The 26,455-nt window shown below is 56.7% G+C and overlaps 1 protein-coding gene across 1 annotated transcript in view; it reads right to left on the reverse strand.

Annotated features, from left to right (window-relative positions):
• LGR6 (leucine rich repeat containing G protein-coupled receptor 6) overlaps positions 1-26,455 on the reverse strand; it is a 95,305-nt gene that overhangs the window by 42,135 nt on the left and 26,715 nt on the right. Inside the window, exon 4 of the mRNA XM_060126131.1 lies at positions 23,139-23,210. Coding sequence (XP_059982114.1) covers positions 23,139-23,210 — 72 coding nt within the window. The remainder of the gene's footprint in view (positions 1-23,138; positions 23,211-26,455) is intronic.

The following is a 26,455-nucleotide window of genomic DNA, read 5'->3' on the forward strand; positions in this document are numbered from 1 at the left end:
CGCAGCCTGCACGCCTCCCCCCACCAGAGAAGGCCTGTGCGCTCTCCGAGGGCTCTCACAAAGCCACTACCGCAGCCCCCCAACCACCAGGCTCCCAGATGCCCCTCATCGCAGGAGTCTCAGTTCAGCCAGTATCAGTCCTTAGCCCTCGATTCCATCGGAGTGGATGAACTTCAATCCCGATGGACTGAGACCTTCCATCCCATGGAGTGCACGGAACACACCAAGCGCTCATCAGCGCCGACGGCTAGGCAGCCCTGGGCTCGGCTCTGGGTTCCATCGTGAGCTGCACACAGCCCCTCTCTGGAGAAGCTCTTAGACTACTTATTATTTAATGAAGCAACACAAAAACGTCAGCCAGCGTCTCCTGAGAGCTAGTCGCCACCAGGCGCGCTAGCGTTTCACATACACTTGCACGTTGAATCTCCACCCCAGCCCTGTGGAGCTGGAAGCTCGTACTTCTCACCTTGCCTGCAGGAAAGTGGGCTCAGAGGTGAAACCGTGGGTCTGACTCCAAAGCCTGTGGCTCCAAACCCACGGCTGGTACTTGGTCAAGTGAGCCCGTGGAAAACACTCTGCAGCTGGGACCCGCCCTCTGCCTGTGGGAAATCCAGTCAGGCCTCACAGAGGAGGTGACATTTGAGCTGGTCCCCAGGGGAGGAGTTTTCTGAAGGGCGAGGGGGCGGGGCCTCTGGTCCCCTCTGAGACAGCACTTCCGGATGATGCCGGCTGCCGCCTCCTGCCTCCGGGGCACCTGCGGCTCTTGACCACCTGAAGGGAGGCTGGTGCCCCTGAGGAACGGAGCCTCTATGTTTATTTCATTTTAATTGACACACATGCCTAGCGTTCTGTAGAGGCTTCAGGCAGCCAACCCCACCCCCGTGGCCCACAAGCATTTCAGGACGATTAGAATTTTACCACTTGGACACAATTCCTTTTTTAAAGAATGGAAGTTGCCGATAGTGTTTTTAGAAATCTGGCAGACATTATTAGGTAGCCTTTTAATTTCAATGGCGATTATAGCTTTCTGAGAGAAACTTCTGGAACTGGGACACAGACTTGGAATGCAGGGAGCTTTGGGCAGAAGGATGGGAAGGATGCTCAGTGTAGGTGGGAGGAAGGCCAAGGCCAGCTCTGGACTTTTGACCATTACCACGCTTTTCTCTGATCAGACGGGAAGACCCCTGGGGGCATGGGCTGTGTCCTCTCCCTGCAACTTGCCAAGTGGGCATTCAATCTGTGTGGCTTTTGTTTGTTTTGATGGAGTTTTGAGCGCTTCCGGCACTGTTCATAGGACTGCCTACCGAGAAGAGACCAGTCACAGGGTGAGAGCTGAAAGGGACCCCCGCAACCAAGGAGGAAAGGGGTCAAGGACGGTCAAGGTCACAGAGCAAAGGGAGGGCAGAGCCAAAGAAGGCGGTGGGCCTGGAGCCAGTTTCCCTTCCCTCCTGCCCTGGTCCACTGGGGAGCACACGGCACTCACCCTTCTCTGCCCCACAGACAGGGCCCGGTTTAGCCTCCCAGAGACCCCAAGGGGGACGGCCACTCCTGCCCCGCGTCATGGCCAAGGTCTCGTGAAGAGCTGGGGTCCCACTGCTCGGCCTCCCAGGGTGTGCACGACACTGAGTCCAGAAATGAAAACTCTTGGGGGTTGGAACCCCGAGCACCCCAGCGGGAGGAAGCGTCCTAAAGTGACAGACAGCGTCGGGGGGGCAGAGCGGACGCTGACGTCTAGGCCCCCAGAAGCTTAAAGTCGAGCTTTGCTGCAGGGGCGGGGGTGGGGGTACAGGAGACGGAGCCTTAATTAACCTCTGTGTCCCCCCTCAGCGGAGCGGAGGGTTAGGGCAACACCGCTCACCGCCTCTCCCCACACAGGAAAGTCTGCGTCTGTCCGAGGACCGTGGTTTCATTAGCTCTGATTTATGTCACCTAATGAGATCCTTCCCCTCTCGCTGTCAGCCTCTCAGCAGATCAAAGGGAGGATATTAAGACAAAGCCGATTCCAACCGGTCCTCTGAGCTCTGCTCATGCCCGAGCCACCCTTCCCCTCCACCCACCAGGAGAGTGATGGATGGGTGAGAACCCCAGGAGCAGAGAGAGCTTCCTTTGTGCACATCAAAGGTGACACCTGAGCCTTCCTCCAGGCTATTCCGCGTGTTTAATCGGCAGCAACACATAAGAATAATTACCTGCCCTCCGTGGGGGAGGCAGGGAGGAGCCTCCGTGAGCAGCCTTTACCAGCTTCCCGAGGACACAGAAGGCCAGCCCTGTGGGTGACAGCCCCAGAATCCGGGGTGGGGACTCCGAAAGGCACCCATCCACGCCCCCGCCTCCCGCCGCCGCCGGATTCCAGACAGCAGGCTGGCTTCCGTGGGCCTTCCTGGGCCGTCTGAGGCGTGGCTGCCTGGGGCCAGGGCGCCTGCCCTCGGCAAGGAGCGCTATGGCTGCTGGGGGAGGAGGCAGACGACCCGTCCAGGGAGGTGCAGAGATGTCCGAGGTTCCGGGAACACGTGCAACACCCCAGTGTCCTAAAGGCCATCCCACCAGACTCTGCAGCAGCAGGTGCCGCGGAAAAGCGTGCCGTGGAGGATGGAGAGAAGACGCCGGTTCTGCGCCCCTAACCCAGGGTCCGGTCGTCCCTCCTGCCGAGGGCCCCTGGCTCCCCGTGGACCAGTGTGGGAGCCGGGAGGCCACAGCTGCGGGGGGTCAGTCCTTTCCCCCCAGCCCTTACCTCCCGCCCCTCCACCGACCCCTGTCCGTCCACCCATCCACTCAGAACCACCCCCACGTTCTGGGCTCGTCCGTCTTCCTCCTGCTCCATCACCTACGGCTTCCGGCCAACCCCCAACTCTTTAGCTTGGGCTTCAAGAGCCCGTCCCCGGAATGACTCTCGCATCAGCCTCGTTTCTCAGAAGGGCCCCCCATTCTCCACCTCATCTGGGAAGTATGACTCTCTCTCTCCCCCGACTTCCTGTCCCGAGTTCATGGTTTATTCACCTCTGCACCTCCGTAAAGGTCGGTGCCCTTCCTTGCACTAGGCCCCCCTCCTCCCCCTCGGGGGCCCCCGACGCCCGTCACCTGCTCGGGCCTCACGGATTGACCCGTGAGCACCCTGCACCTCCACCCGCGCTGAAGCCCTCGACACGGGAGACTAGCCATAGGCCTCTCCCCTGGCCCAGGAGACAGGTCAGACACTCCAGTAGTTCCCAGTTAAAACAGAGGAAAATGTAACCACCTTCCCACTACGACACCTATGGAGACACAGAAAAAGACGAAACCTTAGACCTTGACCAGAAGCAACACTTAACCAGAATCTGACATCTCTGCTGGCCCTGAGGCCAGCGGAACTGAGGAAAACAGCCAGGAATGAGTGGTTTTCATCTGTTTTGCTCTGTGAAACAGAGGAGCCCCCAGCCTTAGACGGAAGGCGGAAGGCACGTCCCCCCTTCCCCGTTTCTTCAGAATCGCGTTCCAGAAAACTGCACAGCCGCCTCCCCTGACTGTGTGAGCGACGCGTTTCCAGGCAGCCAGGGCTCCAGCCCCGCCCCCGGCGCCTCAATCCCCACCCCTGTGTCCACTCAGAGACCCCGATTCCCGAAAACAACACGGCAGGAGGGAGGGGCGGGGGGGAGGCGGCACCTGCATCCTGGGAGGCCAGGGCCACCGCGCAGGAGGACAGCCTGAGTCAGGCATCTTGAGACAAAGCAGCTCTGGCCGTGGCTCCACTGTGGCATCACTTGCGGAGCCGGTAAACCTCTGGTGCGTGGGCCGGACCCAGAACCCCTGAGTCGTCGGTTAAGGGTGGAGCCTAAGCATAGCATCGTTTAACATTTCCTCTGGTGCGTCTAACGTTCAGCCCGGGAGCAAACCTTCACACCATGCAGTCCTCGGTGCAGTGAATCAGAGAACCACCCGCTGGGTGAGGTGGAGGCTTCCACGCGGGACACCAGAGCTACGAGCCCCTGATTGGGTGTTGAAAACGGCCTGGGGGTCACACACACCGACCTGCTTCCCATCCGTGTATCTGAGAAGCTGACTGAAACAGCCCTGGACGATGGAGAGCCAAACCGTGGGGAATCCACATTGCCTCCTGGTGACAAACACCACGTCCCGATGAGATGCTGTCTCCTTAAAGATCAGGGGAAGCAGGACTCAAAGGGACATTCGTAAACCCACTGTCACAGCACGAGGAAAGCAGCCAAAAGGTGGAAGCCATCCAACCGTCCATCACCGGGTGACGGGTAAACAAAACGTGTACATACACACAGTGGACTATTATTCAGCCCTCAGAAGGAAGGAGATTCTGACACCTGCCACCACGTGGATGAATCTGGAGGACACGATGCTGAGTGAAACAAGCCAGACACCAAAGGACAAATACTGCGCGATTCCACTCACATGAGGTCCCTGGAGTAACAAATTCACAGAGACAGAAAGAGGAAGGGTGGGGGCCAGGGGCTGGGTGGGGGGCTGGGAGTGAGCGCTTAACAGGTGCAGAGTTTCAGTTTTGCAGGACGGACGGAGGTCTGGGGATGGATAGGGGGCACGGTGACACAGTGACGTGATGCACTTAATGCCACTCAACTGCACACTTGACTATGGTTAAGACGGAACATTTTATGTTATATAGGTTTAACCACGTTTTTTTATTTTTTGTTTTAAATATTTATTGGCGTATAGCTGATTTACAATGTTGTGTTCGTTTCAGGTGTACAGCAAAGTGCATCAGTTATACGTATACATACCTCCACTCTTTTTTAGATTCTTTTCCCATATAGGTCAGTACAGAGTATTGAGTAGAGTTCCCTGTGCTACACAGCAGGTCCTTGTTAGTTACCTATTTTATATATAGTAGTGTGTATATGTCGATCCCAATCTCCCAGTTTATCCCCCCCTTACCCCCCGGTATCCATAAGTTTGTTTTCTACATCTGTGACTCTATTTCTGTTTTGTAAATAAGTTCATTTGTACCACAGTATTGATAGTTTGTGTATAACCACATCTTTTTAAATAAAATTTTTTTAAAGAGAAAGGAAGAAGTTTAAAGCCACAATTTTTTTAAATTCTGAAGAACATGAACATGTAATAGCATCCTGAAACCCAGGAAAAGATCAAATCTCTAAAAATGACTTATTACTAGACTGAGAATAAAAACATTCTCAATAAGGTACAGGAAATGATGACGTCGGTGAACAGGAACAGACACGCATAGGAGAGAAAAGGCGGAGGCGCAGAACAACAGCACAAAACGGGGAAAAGGAAGGTAAACTTCAAAGGCGAACTGAAATGTGAGTGGAGCTGGGTGGGCAGGGAAGGTGCAGGAAGGGCAAGTTGAAAGAGCAAAATTGGAACACGCGTCCCAGGTGAGAGTGAGCGGAGCCAGCACCGCAGAGAGTTAAGCGGCCGTGAGAACAGGATGGGACGCTGCCCCTGACGTCGTCGAACACAGGTCAGAACAACGAGACCAAAGTCGTGAAAACAGAGATCAGCCGAGCAGGAGAGAGGATTAAATCTGAACTTGAGAACTGCAGGTATTCAGAAGATTAACCCACAGCGCACGGAGCAGAAGCACAGCACAGCTATCATTTTTAAAAATTCTTTGAAGCTGAAGAGAATGTATTTTATAAATGTTTATTGTGTGCCAGGCAAACTGAAGGAAAAGTGATTCCTACCCAGACACATTCTGGCTAAACTTTAAATTGTAAAGATAAAGGGGAAAACTTCCATAAGCATTCATAAGGAAGACACACGCTCTTCCCTGAGGAAAAAATGATGAGGACAACCTCCGAATTTTCTGGTACACCACGTGCCGCGGGAAAAACTGAGCTACATCGACAGGATTCTGAGAAAAATACATAATGATCCGTGAATCTTATATCCAGTTATTTTGACAATTATATGTGAAGTCCACAAAAATATATTCTCAAATATGTAAGGGATCAGAAAATGTACTGAATGGGATTTTTTGGGGGCCGGAGTTAGGTGTAGCCTCATAAAATAAAACTAAAGGCCATGTTATAAAACAAATAGATGAGCAAAATATAACAGAAAAATGGACGGGAACTTTCCTTATCAAACATTAAAATACCGAAAAAGAAAAAACAAAACAAAACCCCAAACATTAAAATACCTAATTAAACAACCATGTGAGCTTATAAATAAGTACAGCAAGATTGTAGGATTCAAGATCAATACACAAAAATCAACTGTACTTCTACACACCTGCAGTGACCAATCCCAAAGTGAAATTGAGAAAACAATTCATCTTTAGCAAGTGGTGTTGGGAAAGCTGGACAGCCGCATGTAAATCAGTGAAGTTAGAACTCTCCCTTACACCATACACAAAAATAAACTCAAAATGGCTTAAAGACTTAAATCTAAGACATGATACCATAAAACTCCTAGAAGAGAACACAGGCAAAACATTCTCTGACATACACCGGACCAATGTTTGCTTAGGCCAATCTCCCAAGGTAATTGAAATAAAAGCAAAAATAAACAAATGGAACCTAATCAAACGCACAAGCTGTTGCACAGTGAAGGAAACCATGAACAAAACAAAAGGACAATTTACAGACTGGGAGAGAACATTTGCAAACGATGCAGTCCACAGGGGCTTAAATTCCAAAATATACAAAGAGCTCATACAACTCCATAACAAAACAACAAACAACCCAATCAAAAAATGGGCAGACATTTCTCCAAAGAAGGCATACAGATGGCCAACAGGATGTGAAAAGATGCTCAACATCGCTAATTATTAGAGCAGCAGTTCCCAACATTTTTGGCACCAGCGACCAGTTTCATGGAAGACAATTTTTCCACGGATGGGGGGATGGTCCAGGTGGTAATATGAGCGATGGGGAGCAGTGGGCAGCGGCAGATGAAGTTTCACTCACTCGCCCACCGCTCACCTCCTACTGTGCGGTCCAGTTCCTAACAGGCCACAGACCGGTACTGGTCCGTGGCCCTGGGGGTCGGGGACCCCTGTATTAGAGAAATGCAAATCAAAACTACAATGACGTATCACCTCACACCGGTCAGAATGGCCATCTTTAAAACGTCTGCAAACAATAAATGCTGGAGAGGGTGTGGAGAAAAGGGAGCCCTCCTACACTGTTGGTGGGAATGTAAATTGGTACAGCCACTGTGGAGAACAGTATGGAGGTTCCTCAAAAAACTAAAAATAGATCTACCATATGATCCAGCAATCCCACTCCTGGGTATATACCTGGACAAAACCCTAATTCGAAAAGATACATGCGCCCCTATGTTCACAGCAGCACTATTCACAATAGCCAAGACATGGAAGCAACCTAAGTGTCCATCAACAGATGAATGGATAGAGAAGATGTGGTACATATACACAAGGGAATATTACTCAGCCATAAAAAAGAACGAAATAATGCCATTTGCAGCAACATGGATGGACCCAGAGATTATCATACTAAGTGAAGTAAGTCAGAGACAAATATCATATGATATCACTTATATGTGGAATCTAAAATATGATACAAATGAACTTATTTACAAAACAGAAACAGACTCACAGACATAGAAAACAAACTTATGGTTACCAACGGGGAAAGGAGTTGGGGATATATTAGGAGTTTGGGATTAACATATACACACTACTATATATAAAATAGATACACAATAAGGACCTACTGTATAGCACAGGGAACTATATTCAATATCTTGTAATAACCTATTATGAAAAAGAATACATATACGCATATATATAACAATCATTTGCTGTACACAAGAAACTAATACAACATTGTAAATCAACTATATTTCAATAAAAAAGAAAACAATTCAATTTTCAATAACATCAACGCAAATAGGAATAAATTTAATAAAAAGTACAAAGTCTATACTTTGAAAACCATAAAACATTGTTGAAAGAAATTAAAGAATATCTAAATAAATGGAAAGACATATTCATGGACTGTTAAAATGGCAACTCTCCCCAAACTGATCTATAGATTCAACACAACTGCTATCAAACTTCCAGTGGCCCCCTTTTTCTTTTCAGAAATTGCCAAGCAAATCCTAAAAATCCATGTGGAAATGCAAGGGAGACAGAATAGTTAAAACAATCATGAAACAGAAAAACAAAGTTGGATGACTCCCACTTTCTGATTTCAAAACTTACTACAAAACTACAGTCATCAAAACTGGACGGTGTAGGGACTTCCCTGGTGGCGCAGTGGTTAAGACTCCGAGCTCCAGGGGCCTGGGCTCAATCCCTGGTCAGGGAACTAGATCTCACATGCATGCCGGAACCAAGGAGCACGACTGCCGCAACTAAGGCCCGGTGTAACCAAAAAATAAATTAATTAATTAATTAAAAAAAAAGAAAAAGACTGGATGGTCTATAAGGATAGACGTATAGGTCAACTGAATAGAACTGAGAATCCAGAAATACATTCATACATTTATGGAAAACTGATTACAAACAAGGATGCTAAGACAATTCAATGGGTGAAAGAACAGTCTTTTCAAAAAACAGCCTTTGGGGTGATGAAATGGTTTGTTGAACTCTCCATCTGCGTGCAGAAGAATGAAATTGGACCTCTATCTCACACCTTATACAAAATGGACTCAAAACAGATCAAAGGCCCAAAACTATAAAACTCTTAGAGGAAAACGTAGCTATAAATCTGCCTGACCTTGGATTAGGCAACAGTTTCTTCAACAAAACAACAAAAGAACGAAGAAAAAAAAAAGAAAGAAAACACAGATAAATTGGACTTCATCAAAATTAAAACTTTTGTTCTTTAAAGGACACTATCAAGAAAATGAAAAGACAAGACTCAGAATGGGAGAGAAGATATTTGCACATCATACATCCGGTAAGGGACTTGTATCTGGAATATTTAAAGAACTGTTACAAATCAACAACAGAAAAAGACAATCCAGTTTTAAAATAGGCAAAGGATCAGAACAGAGATTTCTCCAAACAAGATAAACAAATGGCCAACAAGCACATGAGAAGATGCTCAACACCATTAGTCGCTAGCATGTGTAAATCAAAAGCACAACGAGACACCACTTCACACCCACGAGGAAACTATAATTACAAAGACAGTAAGTACCAAGTGTGGACACGGACATAGAGACATTGCTGGCGGGAAGGTGAGATGCTGCAGCCACCTTGGAAGATAGTTTGGCAGGTCTCCAAACAGCTGTCCATAGAGTTACCATGTGACCCAGCAATTTCACTCCCGGTCATACACCCAAGAGAACTGAAAACACATCCACACAAATGTTCACAGCAGCATTATTCACAATAACCAAAAAGTGAAAACAACCTAACATCTACCAACTGGTAACAGGTAAACAGATCGTGGTCTATCCACACGGTGGAATATTATTCAGCCATCAAAAGGAGTGAAGTACTGATAGATCCGCGAATACACACCTGGGCGAATCTTGACAACATGCTAAGTGAAGGAAGCCAGACACAAAAAGCTACGTTTTGTACGATTCCATTTATAGGAAATGTCCGGAACAGGCAAATGCAGAGAGACAGAAGGTAGATTAGAGGTCTCAGGGGCTGGGGTGTGGGGAGCGGAGATGGGGAGTGACAGCTCACAGGGATGGGTTTCTTTTGGGGAGATGAGAATGTGCTGGAATTAGAGAGTGCTAATGGCTGCACAAGTTTGTAAACATGCTAAAAACACTCAACTGTCTACTTTTAAAGGGTGACTCTTACGCTGTGAATTACATCTCAAATTTTAAAAGTACTTAAAGCTAAAACAATTACCCCAGTGCTAGGTTACTACAGTCTCGAAGGAATGATAAGCCAGGCCCCAACACAATTTGTAAAGATTTAACACATCACGAAGGAAGCGTGTGTTTGTGAGGGTATGTGGTTTCAGAGAGAAATGCAGACATGTTAACAAGCATCGTGTCTGGGAGGTAGAATTGTGGGTGATTTCTGTTTTCTTTTTATTTTCTGTATTTTCTAAATTCTCTACAATGAGTCAGAACAAAAACAAACATGTTTTTTAAAAACAAACTGTGTCAGTGTATAATTAAGTCCCAGGCTCTGCTGCGCTCCGCTGGGGATGGCGCCTGTGTGGGGTGGGGCTCGGGGAGGGGAGGATTGGGGGGGAGCAGGAGAAGCCTCATTCTCTGTGGCCACTGCTGGGGTCCAGGCTCTGCCCTGCACGGCCTCCTCCAGGCTGCCAGCCAGGCCTGCACCAAGGCTGCCTCCTCCAGGTCCAGCGCTGCCCCCAGCCCCCCAGTTCACAGCCACTCCTCTGCCCAGCCTGCTCCCCTCCCGGCAGGGCTGCCCTTTTCTCTCTGCTGCTCACCTTTCATTCTACCTTCGAAGGCCAGCTCGGGTGCTTCTCCTTGTGGGGCTCTGCTGCTCCTCCAGCCAGGAGGGACCCTGGCATCGTGAAGGTCCTGCTCGTCTCAGAAGCCGGCTGCCAGGCCCCCGAGAGCAGCAGCTCTGTGACTCAGTGTATCCTAACGGCCACAGTTAGACCCAGAGGCCGGGGGTTCTCTAAAGCCCTAAAAGCTTTGGGCATCGATTTCGAGGCGTTTTATGTGCGATGACAGTGTGTCCTTTGGGCCCTTGCTCTTGGTTCCAGGTAGATTCACGGCTACGCTGCCGGCCCAGCGATGCCCCTTTTGACTTTGGACCAAACCAAAGGCCGTGTTGTCTGGAAACTATGACAAGATTGACGCAGAAAAGCTCCCGGTTCCCATTTTATGAAGACCTTAGTTTGGACCAACTGGAGATTATCGTGGCCGCGGAGGATGAATTTGGGTTTGCAAGTCCTGATACGGATGTGGAAAAGTTAACATGTCCACAAGAAGCTGCAGGTCACACTGCAGATCAGAAAGATGTACACGAACAAAGTATCAGACCTCTTCTCCACTGAGAGAGGACAGATGGTCCTGGGAGCGTCTGGACACGAGAACACATTGGTATTTAAATTCCCCAGGTGTTTTGCCCTTTAAAAGTAAGGCTATGAAAAAGGAGAGACAAAAAGAGAAGAAACTAGCCATCAAACTCCTCACGTATGCAGAAGACTGGAAGGACCTGCACTTCAGACGAGCTCAGATTCAAACCCCAGCTTGTACGCTCCTGGCTGCATGGACCTGCTGTGACCATGTCCTAACCTCCCCCTGACGGTCACTCGCTGAAGCTGGTGTCTGACTGGCCTGGTGCGCGTGCTGACCGCCATGGAGGGAAAGCGGTGAGGGCCTCACACTCACTCCGCACAGGGGCGACCGGCCCCTCAGGAGGACCCCACCTGGTTCTGCAGCAAAGCCTGATGGGGGTGAAGGCCCACCGCTCCAGCCCCCACGGTCCCAGGGTCCCTCACGTGGAGTCTGCCGGCCCCATGGGTCAGTCTAATAATAAGCCTCATCACAGCAACGCCCTGCGCGTGCACTTGGGACCCTCCCGGCAGAACACGGAGCATCTCAGGAAGCTTCAGAGCAGTCACTTTATCATCCCCAGTCCGCAGCTTACAGAACCACGGCTCAGGATGTGCAGACAACTTTCACCTAGAAAGAGGTGGAACTGGCTTCCAAAGACAAGCAGCAGCGATTTCAGAGAAAGACCCCGGAATCACACACACCCCTCGCAGCTGAAAGGACACGGAGCCTGCGGGAGCCCCCAGCCCAGCCCAGCCCAGCCTGAGCCCGCGGGCCGCCCACCCAGGGTCAGCAGATACGTGAGGCCTGGCCACTGGCCACGCCCCCCGAGCCTCACTTCCCTTCTCCCTCTGGCTCCCAGACTCCAAGTGGCTGGGGCAGTCAGATCCAGGACACCGGTGAGGTCTCACCAGGGAGAGATGGGTCAAGGAAGGGTCCCGTCTGCCTGGGTTGGCATGGACCAACCTTTCTCAGAACTCTCTAGACTTGCCATAAGGTCACCACTTAGCATCCCATCCCCACCACATGCCGCCCTGACCCCCGCTCTGAAACAGATCTGTAGATAATACCTAAAGGGTATTTACTATGTCTGTACCCACACCCTGCCCTCCCCACCGATCTTAATTCTGATTATGTTCTCCTCCAGCCCCGGCAGTCAGTAGCAGTTGGCAGGCTCCAGGTCAGCACCAGCAAAGACAAGAGAGCTCTGCCTGGATCCTTCCTGCTCTGCTCTGCTCGGGCCAGGGCCTCCCCTCCTGCCGTCCTGGTTGTGAGAACTGAGGATGCCTGGTTCTGGTACTCAGTGTACTCAGCAGGCTCAGAGTCAGATGGAATCAGTCTAGGAGGACTTCCTGGAGGAGGTGTGTTGCATTGATTCAAGCAGTAGAGAGGCAAATCCTGGCAGAAAGGAAGAGGAAAAGCATCCTAGCCTGAGGAACAGCTCCAGCCAAGGCTTGGAGGTAGGCGAGGACAGGTTTGGGGAGCTAGGGACACGATGGGGTAAGTGACCTGGCTGGAGTGGGTAGAGAGCAGGTATAGGCACACCGACGTGAAAGCAGGTGTAACTCATAGCAAGACTTGTCCTGCTGGCCCTGAGGTCTGTGGTTTCTCATCAGAGGAGCAATATTATGAAAGTGGTGCTATCCAATGACTTGGAGGAGCCTTGGGCCCACCCTCACCTGGCCCCTCCGACCCATTCAGCCCCAGCAAGCAGCAGACTAAGAACTGGGGAGACAGCTGGCTTCCAGCACCACCACGCCCGGCCCCCAGGCATGCTCTCCCCCCCCCCCCGTTTCCCCCACTCCAGATGTTTGCAGGGAGGGTTTTACCGCAGGCGCAGGTTAGTAGATGTGCAGCTGAGGGGCCGGTTAACAGGGCCAGAGAAGCACGCTGGGGCTGGGGCTGGGGCCGGGGCTGGGGCCGAGGCAGCTGCGGTGGCCCAGAAGGCCCGGGGGGCTCCCTGAGGAGGCCTGCAGCCCCAGCTGAGGAGCACGAAGGAAGGGGACTGGGAGAGGGGGTCCAGCCTCCTGGCTCCCGGCTGAGATGCATCGCATCCAGACTCTTCATCCCCACCCCCGCTCCCCCCCGAGCTCCGGAAATTATGACCCTCCTGGCCCAGCCGCTTCATAGAGTAAGGCCCACGTTGCCCACAGGGGCAGGGACCATCCCTAAGTGACAGGTAATCCTAAATAATGTTATTCTTGGCTTTGGAAGGCATTGCATGGCTTTTTTTAAAAAAAAATAACAAGTTTATTTCCCACCTCTGTTTTATCTGGGCAGATCCAGGCGCCAACGTGCAGACCCTGACAGCACACGGCCAGGGCCCGTGGCAGCGTCCACGCCAGCCTGCGACCGTGCTCTGCTGGCTCCGCCCGGGGCTGCTGTCATTCCCTGACTCCCTTCCAAGCTCGGCCTGCCCTCCGCCTCCCCCGACAGGGCCAGCGGAGGGCAGGAAGGCCCCCAGGACGCCCTCCTTCCTCGAATTCCTGGGTGTTCTGAGGAAGCTTCCAGAGGAAGGCGGGAGCAGCAAGTGTTGGCAGAAAGACGGTCCACTTAAGAAGCAGACACACCTCAGTCTAAATTCCAGCTCCTGTTGTTACCCCTGCTCATCGCTGGCCGGGCCGCCTCACCTCTCTGCCCCGTCTGCATTCGTTTGTTTATACGTTTATAAGCAAAGACGCCTGAGCGCCTGCAAGGGCCAGGCACGGTACCAGCGGCGGGGAGTCCTGAGTAAAAGGAGGAACAGTGTCCACCCTCATGAAACTCAGAGGGGACGGAGAAAGGAAGAAAGAGGATGACAGCAGGCGAGCGGGACGCTCTGGCAGTGCGGGGTGGCGGGGCCCTGCGGAGTGAACGTCGGGGCAGAAAAGGCTTCCTGCGGGCAGCACGGCCCCCCCGAAGCCCGGGCAGGGGAGCAGGACACACTTGCTCAGTGGGTCTGCCAGCGGTGGCAGGTGGCAGCTCAGCAAGGAGCTTTGTCCTCAGGGTGTCGGGAGCCACGGGGATTTTAAGCGGTGTGTGTGTGTGTGACACGATCAGGTTTGTGTTTTAAGGTCCGTCGGACTCAGAGTGGGGAAGATCGGGATGAGTCCAGCACGAAGTGGGGGACCGGCTGGGAGGCTGCTGCACCCCGGGCAGGGGCGATGGCGGGCAGTGATGAGAGGGTCAGGGTGGCCGCCAAGTCATGGATCAGGAAAGTAAGTGACGACACAGAGGCTGGGGCTGGAACGCCCTCAGGAGGGGCGTCGGGGGTGTTCAGCTCGAGGTCGGCTTGGCCACCCACGCGAGACTCCACCAGCAGCCCACGCAGCAGCCCAGGCTGCAGGCGCGGGCTCGAGAGGGACGAGGAAAGAGCCCCCAGGATTCTGACATCGATAGGGTGGCACGGGCTGGGGGCCTGCAGAGAAGACTGAGGAGAGGCCCGTCAGGTAGAGGGAGCTGAGACCCCGTGAGACAAGGGCTGGGCAGGGCCTGCTGGGCTTAGGCAAGATCTGGACCTTGGTGAGAACCACTGCGAGGGACCGGGAGACGCAGAGGCCAGCCTGGAGGTGACAAATGGAACAACGTGTGCACTGTGAAGGGGGAGCGGTGGCTGGAGAGGCCTTGGAGCAGAGCGTCCGAGATGGCACCAGAGCCCAGGGCCCTGAAGCCCGCGGAGGCACTGGGTGGTACCGTCACCTGGAGATGCTCAGAGCAAGCCCCTTCCCACTTCCCCTCCATCTGCTCCCGCCCTCTCTCTGCCTCTCCTCCCGGTCTCGGCCCAGACTGCGGTGCCTCGGCTCCGAGGAGCGGGATGGGCCAAGGTCACCTCCAGTCCCAGACAGGTGCTGCGTTCCGGCGCAGGGCATCAGGGTGGGGCGCCCTGAAGAAGTCTCCGGAGGGCGGGCGCGGGAGGAGCCGGGAGCCAGACCTGCCCTTTCTCTCGGGGAGACGCGGTTCTGTGAGGGGCTGTCCTCTCCAGGGCTGCCAGGGCCCCTCGAGACTCACCCAGCTGCAGACAGCGTGGCGCCCCCGCCCTCCCCACCACCCAGACCCCTCCCGAGGGCCATGGAGTCCTCCAGACCAGGTCCCGCCGGAGCGGATGGTGTTATTTCGGGGCAGGCGGGGGGAGGAGTTGGCTCCAAGTCCAAACGCGTGTTGCGGCCGGTGAGGGGGGGCCGCCACTTTGGCCAGAGTCCCGGGGGGGCCACATTCCAGAACCACTGACCTTAGAGCCATCTGGCCAGAGAGGTCACAGAGGCTCGTAAAATGATGGTCCCCTTTCAGAAAGGAGCGAAAAAGCATCTGCAGGCCTGCCCCCATCTCGCTGGTGACGCCAGGAGAGTCCCCACCCCTGCCTGGACTCGGTGACCCGCCGCCTCCCCCTGGTACTCTGAGGCCCTGCCCCTGGGCGGGCAGCCTCCACCCTGCGGCCTCTGCGGCGGCCCAAGCAGGAGCCCAGGCACCTGTGGCCTTTTCCGGCTGGTGTGCAGACTCCCACACGCGGGCGAGCGGCTGGCCACCACCTGGGCGCCAAAGGCCAGAAACAGGTGGACGATTACTCACAGACTCTCAAAAAAGATCGCCCCTTCCCAGCCCCTGATCAGTCTTCTCTCCCGGACGGACGGACAGACGGACGGCTGCATGGCCGGGGAGTGGGGGCAGGGGAGCCCCCAGTGGTAGGCTGGCGGCCGGCACACAGACGCTGTCCCCACCTCTTCCTGGCTGGGATCTGGCCACCCCTCACCTCCCTCTGGGCTCTAAGGCTTCAGTGGGATGGAATTCTGAAACGAGGTGGTGAGCTCCCAGCAAACTGTTTACCAATTCTGTGATCGACTCCCTGAACCTTCATTCCTCATCTGTAAAATGGGGACCACGGGACATCCCACAGAGATGTGTCACCAGGAATGAGTGAGGTGACATCTGCTGAGCATTAGCCTAGATCCTGGTACCACAGCGGGCGTTCAACAAGCCAGAACCACAAGTGTGATTGTCATTATATACACTGGGCTTCGCCATGTCCATCAGCTCTGCTTCACTTGTCTACACTGATTTTACATCACATTCACCTGCCCTGACTTTTCTGTCTCAGAAGCTTAAGTCCATGGTGTATGGGTGGGGATGGGGGTCTAGGTGTGCGATACTCCCACGTCAAAGCACGAGCTGCTGAAAGGCAGGGCCCTTGTTTTACTGTTGAGCTCAGGCATTTCAGGCTTGAATAAGCAAGTGAACAGATGGACGGAAGGACAGACGGATGCATGGATGGATGGATGGATGGGTGGACGGATGCATGGATGGATGGATGGACGGATGCATGGATGGATGGATGGATGGAAGGATGGACGGATGGGTGGACGGATGGGTAGATGGAAGGATGGACGGATGGGTGGACGGATGCATGGATGGATGGATGGACGGATGCGTGGATAGATGGGTGGATGGAAGGATGGACGGATGCATGGATGGATGGGTGGATGGAAGGATGGACGGATGCGTGGATGGATGGGTGGACGGATGCATGGATGGATGGATGGACGGATGCATGGATGGATGGGTGGATGGAAGGATGGACGGATGCATGGATGGATGGATGGATGGATGGATGCATGGATGGATGGATGGATGGAAGGATGGACGGATGCGTGGATGGATGGGTGGACGGATACATGGATGGATGCATGGATGGAAGGATGGACGGATGCGTGGATGGATGGGTGGACGGATACATGGATGGATGGATGGATGGAAGGATGGACGGATGCGTGGATGGATGGGTGGACGGATACATGGATGGATGCATGGATGGAAGGATGGACGGATGCGTGGATGGATGGGTGGACGGATGCACGGATAGATGGGTGGACGGATACATGGATGGATGGATGGATGGAAGGATGGACGGATGCGTGGATGGATGGGTGGACGGATACATGGATGGATGGATGGATGGAAGGATGGACGGATGCATGGATGGATGGGTGGATGGAAGGATGGACGGATGCATGGATGGATGGGTGGACGGATGCATGGATGGATGGGTGGACGGATGCATGGATGGTTGGTTGGATGGATGGATAGATGGATGATGGATGGATGGGTGGATGCAGGGAGGGAGGAAGGGGAGATGGATGGATGGATGGATGGATGCATGTATGGATGGACGGACAGGTGGACACCAGGGGTTGGATCTCCTCTGCCCTCCACACGTACCCAGAACCCAGGCCAGATCTCCACACTGGCATCAGCTGCTCAGGAAGAGGCACTAATGCAGGAGGGAGGAACCTTGCCTCTGTCATCTCCCCATGGGGGGGGTCACCCCACTTCTTGGCTCTGCCCGGGGCCCATGTGCGCCTAATCTCAGTCTGAGTGGCCAGCTCCCACCCCCGCCCTGGGCGCCCCTGCCTCTCCCAGGTCTCTCAGGCCGAGGCCTGTAGGTGCTCCACGGGTCTGAGGAGACCCACGAGGGCCGAGGGCCATGCTGCTCCTTGGTGGGCCAGCTTGGGCCAACTCTCTCCCAGACCAGCATTTATGGCTGAAAGAGCGCTCACAGGATCCCAGGGCCCAGCCCACGCGGACACTCTCCTAGTTCTCCAGGAGCCAAATTACCCATGTTGAGACCTTCGTCACACGCAGGGGGCTGCCCACATGCCCGCCCACCCACCCACCTCGAAGCAGCCTCTGACCCAGACGCATGTAGTAATCAACTCCCGGAACCTTGGGGAAATCCAAATACAGTAGCATATAATCATGGGGCCCGAAATAGCCGTGCCAGGGAGGCCATGTGCCACCTCGTGGTCCCTGGGGACCCCTCGGTGGGCCCCACAGCACAGCCGGGCTTTGGGCTTTCTCTGGCCGGCAGGCAAGTTGGGCGGCGCTGACCATATCCACTGGATCACCTGAGAGCTCAGGGCAGCTCGGGGGCTTGTCCATGGCAGACCGGGCATCACCAGGGTCAGAGCCACCCATGCCTGGACCGTGTCCCACCTCCCGCTGGTGCCGGGCCGCGCTGGGCAGACGCCGCCCCCCTGCCCGGCTGACTCATGGACCGCCACCCTGGCTGAGCCTCTGGTCTCCTTCTGACTCAACGCCCAGCTATCACCCTGCCACTCTCCAGGGGACCCTCACCGGCCCTCTGTCCCCCTCACACCCCTGGCTGGGCTGGGTGGTGCCTCCCAAGAAGGTGCCTTGTCATCCTAACCCCCAGAACTTGTGGATGGAAGAACTGCATTTGGAAAAGAGTCTTTGCAGGTGTAACTAAGTTAGGGGTCTCAAGGTGAGATCACCTGGATTATTGGGGTGGCCCTAAACCCAGTGACAAGTGTCCTGTGAGAGACACAAGCAGAGAGGGGCCTCGTGAGGACGGGTGATGTGGCCACGAGGAACGCTGGCAGCTCACAGCCACGGGAGGAGGCTCTGAGGAGGACCCGCCCTGCTGACACCTTCGTCTTGGCCTGCGGCCTCCAGACCGTGCAAGCGTCCGAGTCTGCTATTTGAAGCCGCCCGGGGGGCTGGGGGGTCCTTTCGTCCATAACTGGCTCTTACTCTTCTACGGGCATCAGAATCCACTGGGGTGGGGGGCTCGTGGAAACGCGATTGCGGGCCGCACCTTCAGAGGTTCTGATTCAGCAGGTGCGGGTGGGGCCTGGGAGGCCACGTCTGACAGGTTCCCAGGAGACGCTGGCGCCGGTGCCCAGGGCCCCCGCCCGGAGAACCACTGCTTGACACGGTCCCTCCAGGCGGTGTGAGCCGTTCTCTGCCTGGGCCCCTGCCCCGAAGACACCGTCCTTGGGCCCGTGATGCCCTCCTCCTTCCCCCGGCGCTCAGAGGTCTGAGAAAACGCTTCCCCGAGGGACCCCGTCCCATGCACAGCCGGCTCCGCCTCTACACCAGCGGGAAGCTGCAGCCAGGCTCCCCCAAGCGCTGTCGGTCAGTGGGCTGTAGTGCACAGGCTGCTCCTCGCATGGCTGGGTCGGAAGCGCTGTTTCTGGCGACGGAGTACTAAAGCTCTTCACGAGTCAATGGTTATCAGGCACAAGCAGCCTCACTGAGGAGCGTCTGGGGGTCTGACCAGCACCAGGGGTCTCTAGGGATCCACGGCGATACCAGAATGCCAGCAGCCTGGGCTACCCTGGCAACCAACACTGTCCATGTGTCATGGACCGAACGTCTGTGTCCCCTGAAATTCGTATGTTGAAGACCTCACCCTCTTCCATACGACGGAATTAGGAGGCGAGGCATTTGGGAGGAATTAGAGCCCTCACGAGTCAGCAGAAGGCTTCTTTCTGCCCATCTCTGCTCCCCCAGCGCGAGGGCACCGTCTGCAGCTCGGAAGAGGCCCTTGCTCACCAGAGCTCCACCACGGGCCCCGATCACAGCCTGCCAGCCTCCAGCTGCTAGAAATAAACAACTCCTGAGCCACCCACCTACGGCACTCTGTTACATCGGCCCAACCGGCCCCACCCAACGCCGGAATCCCAGGGTGCAGACAGACGCAGGCCGAACCAGCGTCCGTGGGCATCCTCCAGCGGGGCGTACGCTCCAAGGCCAGCCCTGGGAGGAGATGCACTGGAGACACCATGGCCCCAGAGCCCCCGATGGCCCAGTGCCCAGGGCTCATCGTCTGCCCACTCAGTGCCCTCAGCATGGCCCTGGGGGGTGGCTGAGTGTCACGGTGTGCGCGTGGACCCTGGGCCAGGCTGCCTGAGCTTTGACCCCGGCTCTGCTACATACTGTCTGTGTCCCTTCCACCGAGTCCCTGCACCAGCTGTGCCTCAGTTTGCTCATCTGTGACATGGGGTGACGAGGTTAGCGGTCTAACCATCCCACAGAGCCCCAAGGTGAAGTGAGGTGTGAGTACCAGCGGCTCACACACGGAAGGGGCCGTAAATGCTGGTCATCACTGGTCTGGGGGACAGCTGTGCCTCAGAGGAGGGTCAGAGATACGGAAAAAGGGGGATCTGCTCAGAAGCCCCCCAGGAAGACCCGCGATCCCTGTCCTCCAAGAGCCTGTGCGCTGGGTGGCATGGCTGGGCCACTTTCCTCCTCGCCCCACAGGCAGGAGGCCCCCAGGAGACGGGCGTGTTTGCAGAGGGACCACCCACTGCGCCAGCCCCCAGAGACCAAGGGTGCAGCCGTCACAGGTGACTCGGGCACGGGCGCCCCTCCCCCTCCCTCCCCCAGCACAGGCCCCGGTGTGTCTCAGACGGGGCTGCGCTGCTTCTGACGGGGGTCTCGGGCTAGAGTCCGCACCGCCCTGGACACGTTTCCCCGGCTCGGCAGAGAGTAGCAGTGTCACGGGGCTGCCCTGTGGTGACGTGCTCCTCCCAGCGTGTCCAGGATGGGACTGTTTTCTGTTTCCTCCCCTAATTTAATCCTGCCACTGGGCCTTTCTGATTCCTCTCAGGCCCCACCCGGCCCAGGCCTGAGGTCTTTCTGGGCTGTTTCTCTGCTCTTCCATGGACTCCCCTGCCACCCCCGGCCCTGCCTCACCCCCACCCGGTTTCTCTTTTCCCCCAGGCTCCTGTGGCTGCCGTGGTTTCTCTTGGCCGCGGCTCTAGCCTGGCGTGACGCCTGGCACAGCCACCCTCGCCCTCCCACACCGGTCGGGGAGGAAGCAAGTGTATGCAGGGGCCAGGGGGTGATGGGGGGCCAAAGAGCCTGGGTGCCACATCGGGCTGCGTGCCTGGGCCCATCCCCTGACCGCTCCCCCCACCCAAACCCGCTTCCTGTCCCGTGCACCACGGGACAGAACCTCCATGGACATTCCAGGAATGTCCGTGGGAGTCTGTCCAGGGGAGGCGAGGAACAGCCTTCCCTGGGGACCCGAGTCCCGGCGGCCTGGCTGCCGTGGGCCTGCCGCCCCCGGTGCCAGCTCGGACCGCGGGAGGCCCTGCGCCGGTCGGAGCCGCTGTTCCCTCATCTGATGACAGAGACGGCCACTGTCACGGGGCGCGAGGACGGACTCGGACCACGTGGGTGTGACGCCGCACGTGGCACTGGCACGCAGGGCGCTCGACGGAGGCCATGCCCCCCTCTCCGCTCAGCCCGGCAGTCTGGGCCTGCTACTCCTGACCCCTCCTGGAGGGAGGGGCCTGAGTCAGCTGGACAGCGTCTCACTTTGATGTAACACCCACCAAACCGAACCTTCAGGTAGGGTGACGCCCCCCTTCTCCCAGCACATGCACACGCACGCGCGCACACACACACAGGCACATGCACACTCTGATGTCCTGCAGGCAGAGTGACCCGCGCTCCAACTTATCCCAGATGCCTGGTCACCCCACCGGCAGGTACCGCAAACCCAACATGTCCAAAGGGGCCTCGGCGTCCCCCTTGCCCTGTGCCCTCCCCGGCGCATCCCCTGGGGTTCACGACTCACCCCTCGTTCAACACGTTCTCACTAAGTCCCCACCGCGGGCCAGGCTGTAGCTGACCGGCCTCTCTGTCCACCCAGGTGTCCAGGCCAGAGAGCTGGCGGTCAATACGACTCTTCCTCTCCCTGGGCGCCCGCGTCCGGTCAACACCACCATCCCCAGGAGTGACAGTGGTGGCAGTAGCTCCTTTCTGTCCTATCGAGGGACACAGACTCTTTCACCACCTCCCTTTTACTGAAAAAGGAGAAGCACACAGGCCAGGCCACTGCGGGCTTTACAGGGAGTGAATGGAGGAGCTGAGATTTGAACCCAAGCAGTCTGAGCCCAGAGCCCTGACAACCAGGCTTCTTGATATTCCCAGAGCCAGTCCGCTGCTCCTTTAGCCACTGCCCCCGCCTTTCCTCTGGCCCCGTCACGTTCCCTTGGCATAGGAGCCCGGCACCAGCTCCCCGCCTCCAGGCTGTCCTCCTTGACTGCCGCCAGGGTGATCTGCGGTGATGCAAACTCCGGCTGAAGGTCCTGTTGATGGCTCCCCAGGGCCCTGAGCATGAAGCCGGGATCCTGGGCAAGGTCCTCCTCATCTCTCGTGGATTCCGGATCTCGTTCGCTCCTGCCCTTCCACCAGCCCCCAGCCCCCACACAGCCAGCCGAGCTCGCTCCCGTGCACACTCTCCACGGCCCGCTCAGTTCCTTCTTCTCTCCCAGTCTCTGCACGTGCTGTTCCCTCTGTCTGGAATGTCCTTTCCTGCCCCTTCACCCGGTTGACACCTACTAATCCTTCAACAGGCAAAAAACTCGGCTTTTGCCTCCGCGGCAAAGCCTCAAAAACGTGTGTGAAATGAACGGGCGGGCAACAAGCTGAATGAACTACGTGACAGCTGTATCCCGCACGGCACAGCTGCCCCAGGTCCTCCCCACGTTCGCTGCGTACTTGCTCTTCGTGAAACCCCCTGAGGTGTCGGGGGCGGGGGGGTAACCGCCCCCCATGGGGAGGCGGGCAGCTGGGCACAGAGACGGTCAGAGACCAGTGGTTCAGACCAGAGCCAGCCGGCCCGCCGCCAGCGGTGTCTTCACAGGACTGCAAGAGGCAACGCCCTCTCGGCGGCCTCAGACCCGGGGGGCCCTAGGCCTGTGTCCCCATCCCCACCCTGACCCCCCGGGCAGCAGGGGGCACGGCCACGGAGGGAGCTGGCCGTCTAGTCTCCCGGCCGCAGGGCCTCCGTGTCTCAGAAAGTGCAGGAAGTGCCTGTGTGGCCCAAGCGTGTAAAAGACAAGACCCTCAGAGTCCCCAGGCACGCAGAAGACGCAAGTCACAGGGAAAACATTAACGTCTAAGTAAGTGTGGAGACGTCCGGTGGAAGTCTTTTCCCCCATAGAAACCTCTTTGATGCTCTGGATGACATCCCTTCTGGACGCCCCTAGTGGACAGGACAGGAACTGCAGCGTTCCATGGAGGGCTGGACGGGTCACGGGGGCCAGTGAGGCTGGGACGCGGGGAGACGTCTGTCTGAGTTTGAACGCTCCCCCGCTACCAAAGCCCCAGGGTCAGAGCAGGTGAGCTCCCTCCTGACGAGACAGACCCTTCCTGACGCTTCTTTAGGGCAGCAGCCTCCAATGCCCACCCAGACTTCACGGCAGAAGGCCAGACATCCCAGGACGGCGGCCCCGGGGCCCCCACCCAGGGAGGCCCCATCCCCACAGTCCTCCACAGGGTCTGGGTGCCTTCCTGCCCCGAGATACACACGCGCTCGTACACATGACATATGACGATGAGAGCCCCCTGAAGAAACAAAAGCCAGGAGCGCACTGTGGGGACGGGGGACGGGGGGGGGTGCAGGGAGGAAGGGGTGCCCAGGCCCGCCCCCAGCCCCACCTCCGACTCACAGAGACTGCAGGCTCCGCAGTTCCCACAGCGCCTCGGCGGGGATCCCTCCCAGCAGGTTGTTCTGCAGCATCCTGTGAGGGGAAGAGGCGGCTTGAAGGACTCCCACCCTCCCGCCTGCCTGCCCGCCACGCTGGAGCCCAGCCTCAGAGCCCAGAGTCCTGTCCCACCCCTCCCTGGCTGGAGGTCCAGGGCGCTGTGCACGGGGCTGGGAGAGTGCCCCAGAGGGACTTTGGGGAAAAGGACGGGGAGCGGAACGCGGGATCCTCTGGCTGTCTGCTCTGGAAGGACGTGGGCAAATGCACGATTTCCTCCGCAGGCCTCAGTTTCTCCATCTGCAGCCGAGAGGCCGGGTTTTCTTCGGGGAAGGGGAGGATGCGCAGGGCCCAGGCAAGTCTGTCCTTGTGGTGTGTGTGTCTATAGAGACAACTTGAGTGTTGTTGAGATCGGAGTGTCAGCACCATCTGGTGATGCCATCACACATGACCCCACAAAAGCAGGGACATGCCAGCCGGGGGCACGATCCGCTAGGGAGGCTGCCCTCCTGGACCCGCGGGGCAGTGAGTCAGAGAGCGAGAAGGGGAGAAACTGGGGTCTGGGGCCTCCAGGTGGCACTGCTGACCCCAGCCAACCCTGGCCACCAGAGCTGTGCTCAGAAAATTGTGAGGAGGCCACTCCAGGGCCTCGGGGAGTCCCTGAAGCCTCAGGGCCCTGGGCAAGGGTCCGGCTCGCCTGGCCCTAAGGGAGGACCTGGGTGGCCGCTGCCACTGGAACGTCCTTCCCTGCTGGCCTCTGGAGAGGAGGGGGGGCACGTGGGGCGGGCCCCCCGGGGGGTCAGGGAAGAGCCGGGGGCAGGAAAGAAGGAAGTTGCCCCACCCTGACCCGCACACCCGTCGGGCCCTCCTGGGCCACGTACAGCCCCAGGAACAGCACCTATTGCACGATAGGCTGCTCTGGAACTGGGAGGGACCTCCAGGGAGACCTACTGTGTGCCAGGCATGCCGTCCACCCTCCCTCTAGGCATTACCCCATGCAGGAGCTCTGGCCACATCTGCCCCTCACCTGCCCCGACGGGCACAGGGCAGGTGCCCTCAGAGGTCCAGGCATCTCTCTACACACCTGGGTCAGAAAGAACTGTGGCTTCCCTGAGGACAGCTCTGGTGGGGGGGGCGAGTGGGGGCAGTGTGTCTGGGCTCTCAGTCTCAGGACTCTGCAGGACAGGGATCCCCACCTACGGTCGCGGGAAAAGGCATGGGGCAGGGGCTGACCCTCTTGACCCAAGCCTGGCCAGAGGCTTGGAGAACCAGCGCAGGAAGGCAGGGACCCTAGGAGTAAGACTTCCAGGTCAGGTGTGGGGCTGGGCGGGAGGGACAGGGGAGGGGTTCTGCCACAGCCGCTCAGAGAGGATCAGAGAGGGAACCCCCTCTTTTGGTCCTTCGCCTCCGGAAGGGCAAGGGGGAGGCAGAGTGCCCTGCAGGGACAGCCGGGCCTCACCCACCAGAAGAAGATGGAAGTTCAGATAGGGGCCCCTGGAGCAGCTAAAGTGACCGCCTCCCAGCACAAAAAGAGGTTATCGTGCTGACGGCGGGCTTTACTGCTCTATTTTTCTCGCAGGTCTGAAAACAAGTAGGGAAGGCACTGCAGAAGGAGAAACCGTGGCGGACGCCAGGAGGTACTTCTTGCCCAGATGCAAGTGGAATCCCTGCTATGAAGACGCTGAGTAGGCGGGCACCATCCCCCGAGACCACCCATCCATCCCTGAAGCAGAGAAGCGGACACGAAGGCTTTGGGGAACTGGGGTGTCCTCGGGGGGGCAGTTGGGGGTCAGTGGCGATGGGAATGGACTGCCTGGCTGCCCTCCTCTCCAGCCGCAGCCTCTCCTGCCGCCTGGCCCAACCCGCTAGGCCGCACGGTGTCCAGGGGGCGGGGCTGCGGCTTCCGGGAGGCTTTGATTAATTGCCTGACGCAGGCAAAGAAGAAAGAGGCTCGACCCTAAGCTGGGGGCTTAGGAACGGGACGCAAGTCTCACATCTTCTGAGGGCCCAGCAGACAGATCCCCCGCTCATCAATCCGGCTGCAGGTCTGGGCCTGCCGCGGGGCACGGACATGCCACCACGCAGGCCGCCTGGGCCACGTCTGGCTCCGGGGGCCTCCCCACCCTCGGGGAAGCGATGCTGGTGGGAGTGGGACAGACAGACCGAGAGAGGAGGCAGGAAGGACTGAGGGCCGGCAGGATGGGAGAGCAGGGTCCGCAGCAGAGCGGAAGGAGGGGGGACAGGGGACAGAGGCAGAGCGCCCAAGGGCAGAGAGAGAGTAGGGCAGCACGAGAGGCCAGAGCCCTGGAGCCAGAGGCCAGCAGTGCCAGAGTCAGACAACGTGGAGAAAGGAGAACGCTTGGAGGTGGTCTGGGGGCTGCTGACAGGCTGGAAGCCTGAAGCTCCCAGGCCAAGTGGGCAGGGCCACCGCCAGCCCATTGACAACTTGGAGCAAATTAGAAAGATATTCCTTTCTAGATGGAAGTAGCCCCAAGGCTGGCGCAGGGCTAGATTTCAGCCCCTTCTCACCCCTCAGGCGATGGTCTTGTGCAGTGAACAACCCGCTCAACTGTACAAAGAGGACCTGCCAGTCAAGTTGGGGCTGAGGGGGCAGGAGAGCGTGGGAGTGGCTCACCATTTTAGGGGAATTTCAGATGCTCCAGGATCAGCCCCCAGGCTCCTCCTCTTCTTCCCAAGCCAGTCCCTGTGGTGACGAGCCCTCCCGAGGAGCCTCTCTGATCCACCCTCAGACCCCCCGCATCCCCTTCTCCCACCTCCTTTCACCCACACTCATCACAAGAGCAGGAGTGGGGCCCGGGGAGGACAGTCGCAGTTGGGACAAGGTGAGCTGTGGACTGGGGTTGGGGAGAGGGTGCCGTAGCGTCCCCTTTTGTCCAATGGGCTGTGGGCTCAATGGAAGAGAATAACACAAGGTCCTTTTCAATTCTCACTTTCCTTTTGCTTCAGGGACAGAGACGCCTAGGAACTGGAGGACGGGACATGTTTGCAGAGAGAATGGGACTCAGTGCTGTAGCCAGAGACCAAGGCTGGGGCTCGAGAGGAAGGAGGTCCAGAGGAAAACAGCGGAGATTCCTCCTCTCCAGAAACTGTCCTAACCGCCCAGCCTGAGAGTTCTGGGGGGCATGTGGGTCTGAATCTGACCTTGACCCTCAAAGACCTGTGCTAACGGGCACTATTCACGTTACAGAAAGGAGAGGAGGTCACTTCCCTACACGTGGCCTAAGCATCAGGTGCTGTTATATGTTTGTTTACAAATCACAGAG

The sequence above is a fragment of the Lagenorhynchus albirostris genome, chromosome 2, assembly GCF_949774975.1.
Source record: "Lagenorhynchus albirostris chromosome 2, mLagAlb1.1, whole genome shotgun sequence".
Lineage (NCBI taxonomy): Eukaryota > Metazoa > Chordata > Mammalia > Artiodactyla > Delphinidae > Lagenorhynchus > Lagenorhynchus albirostris.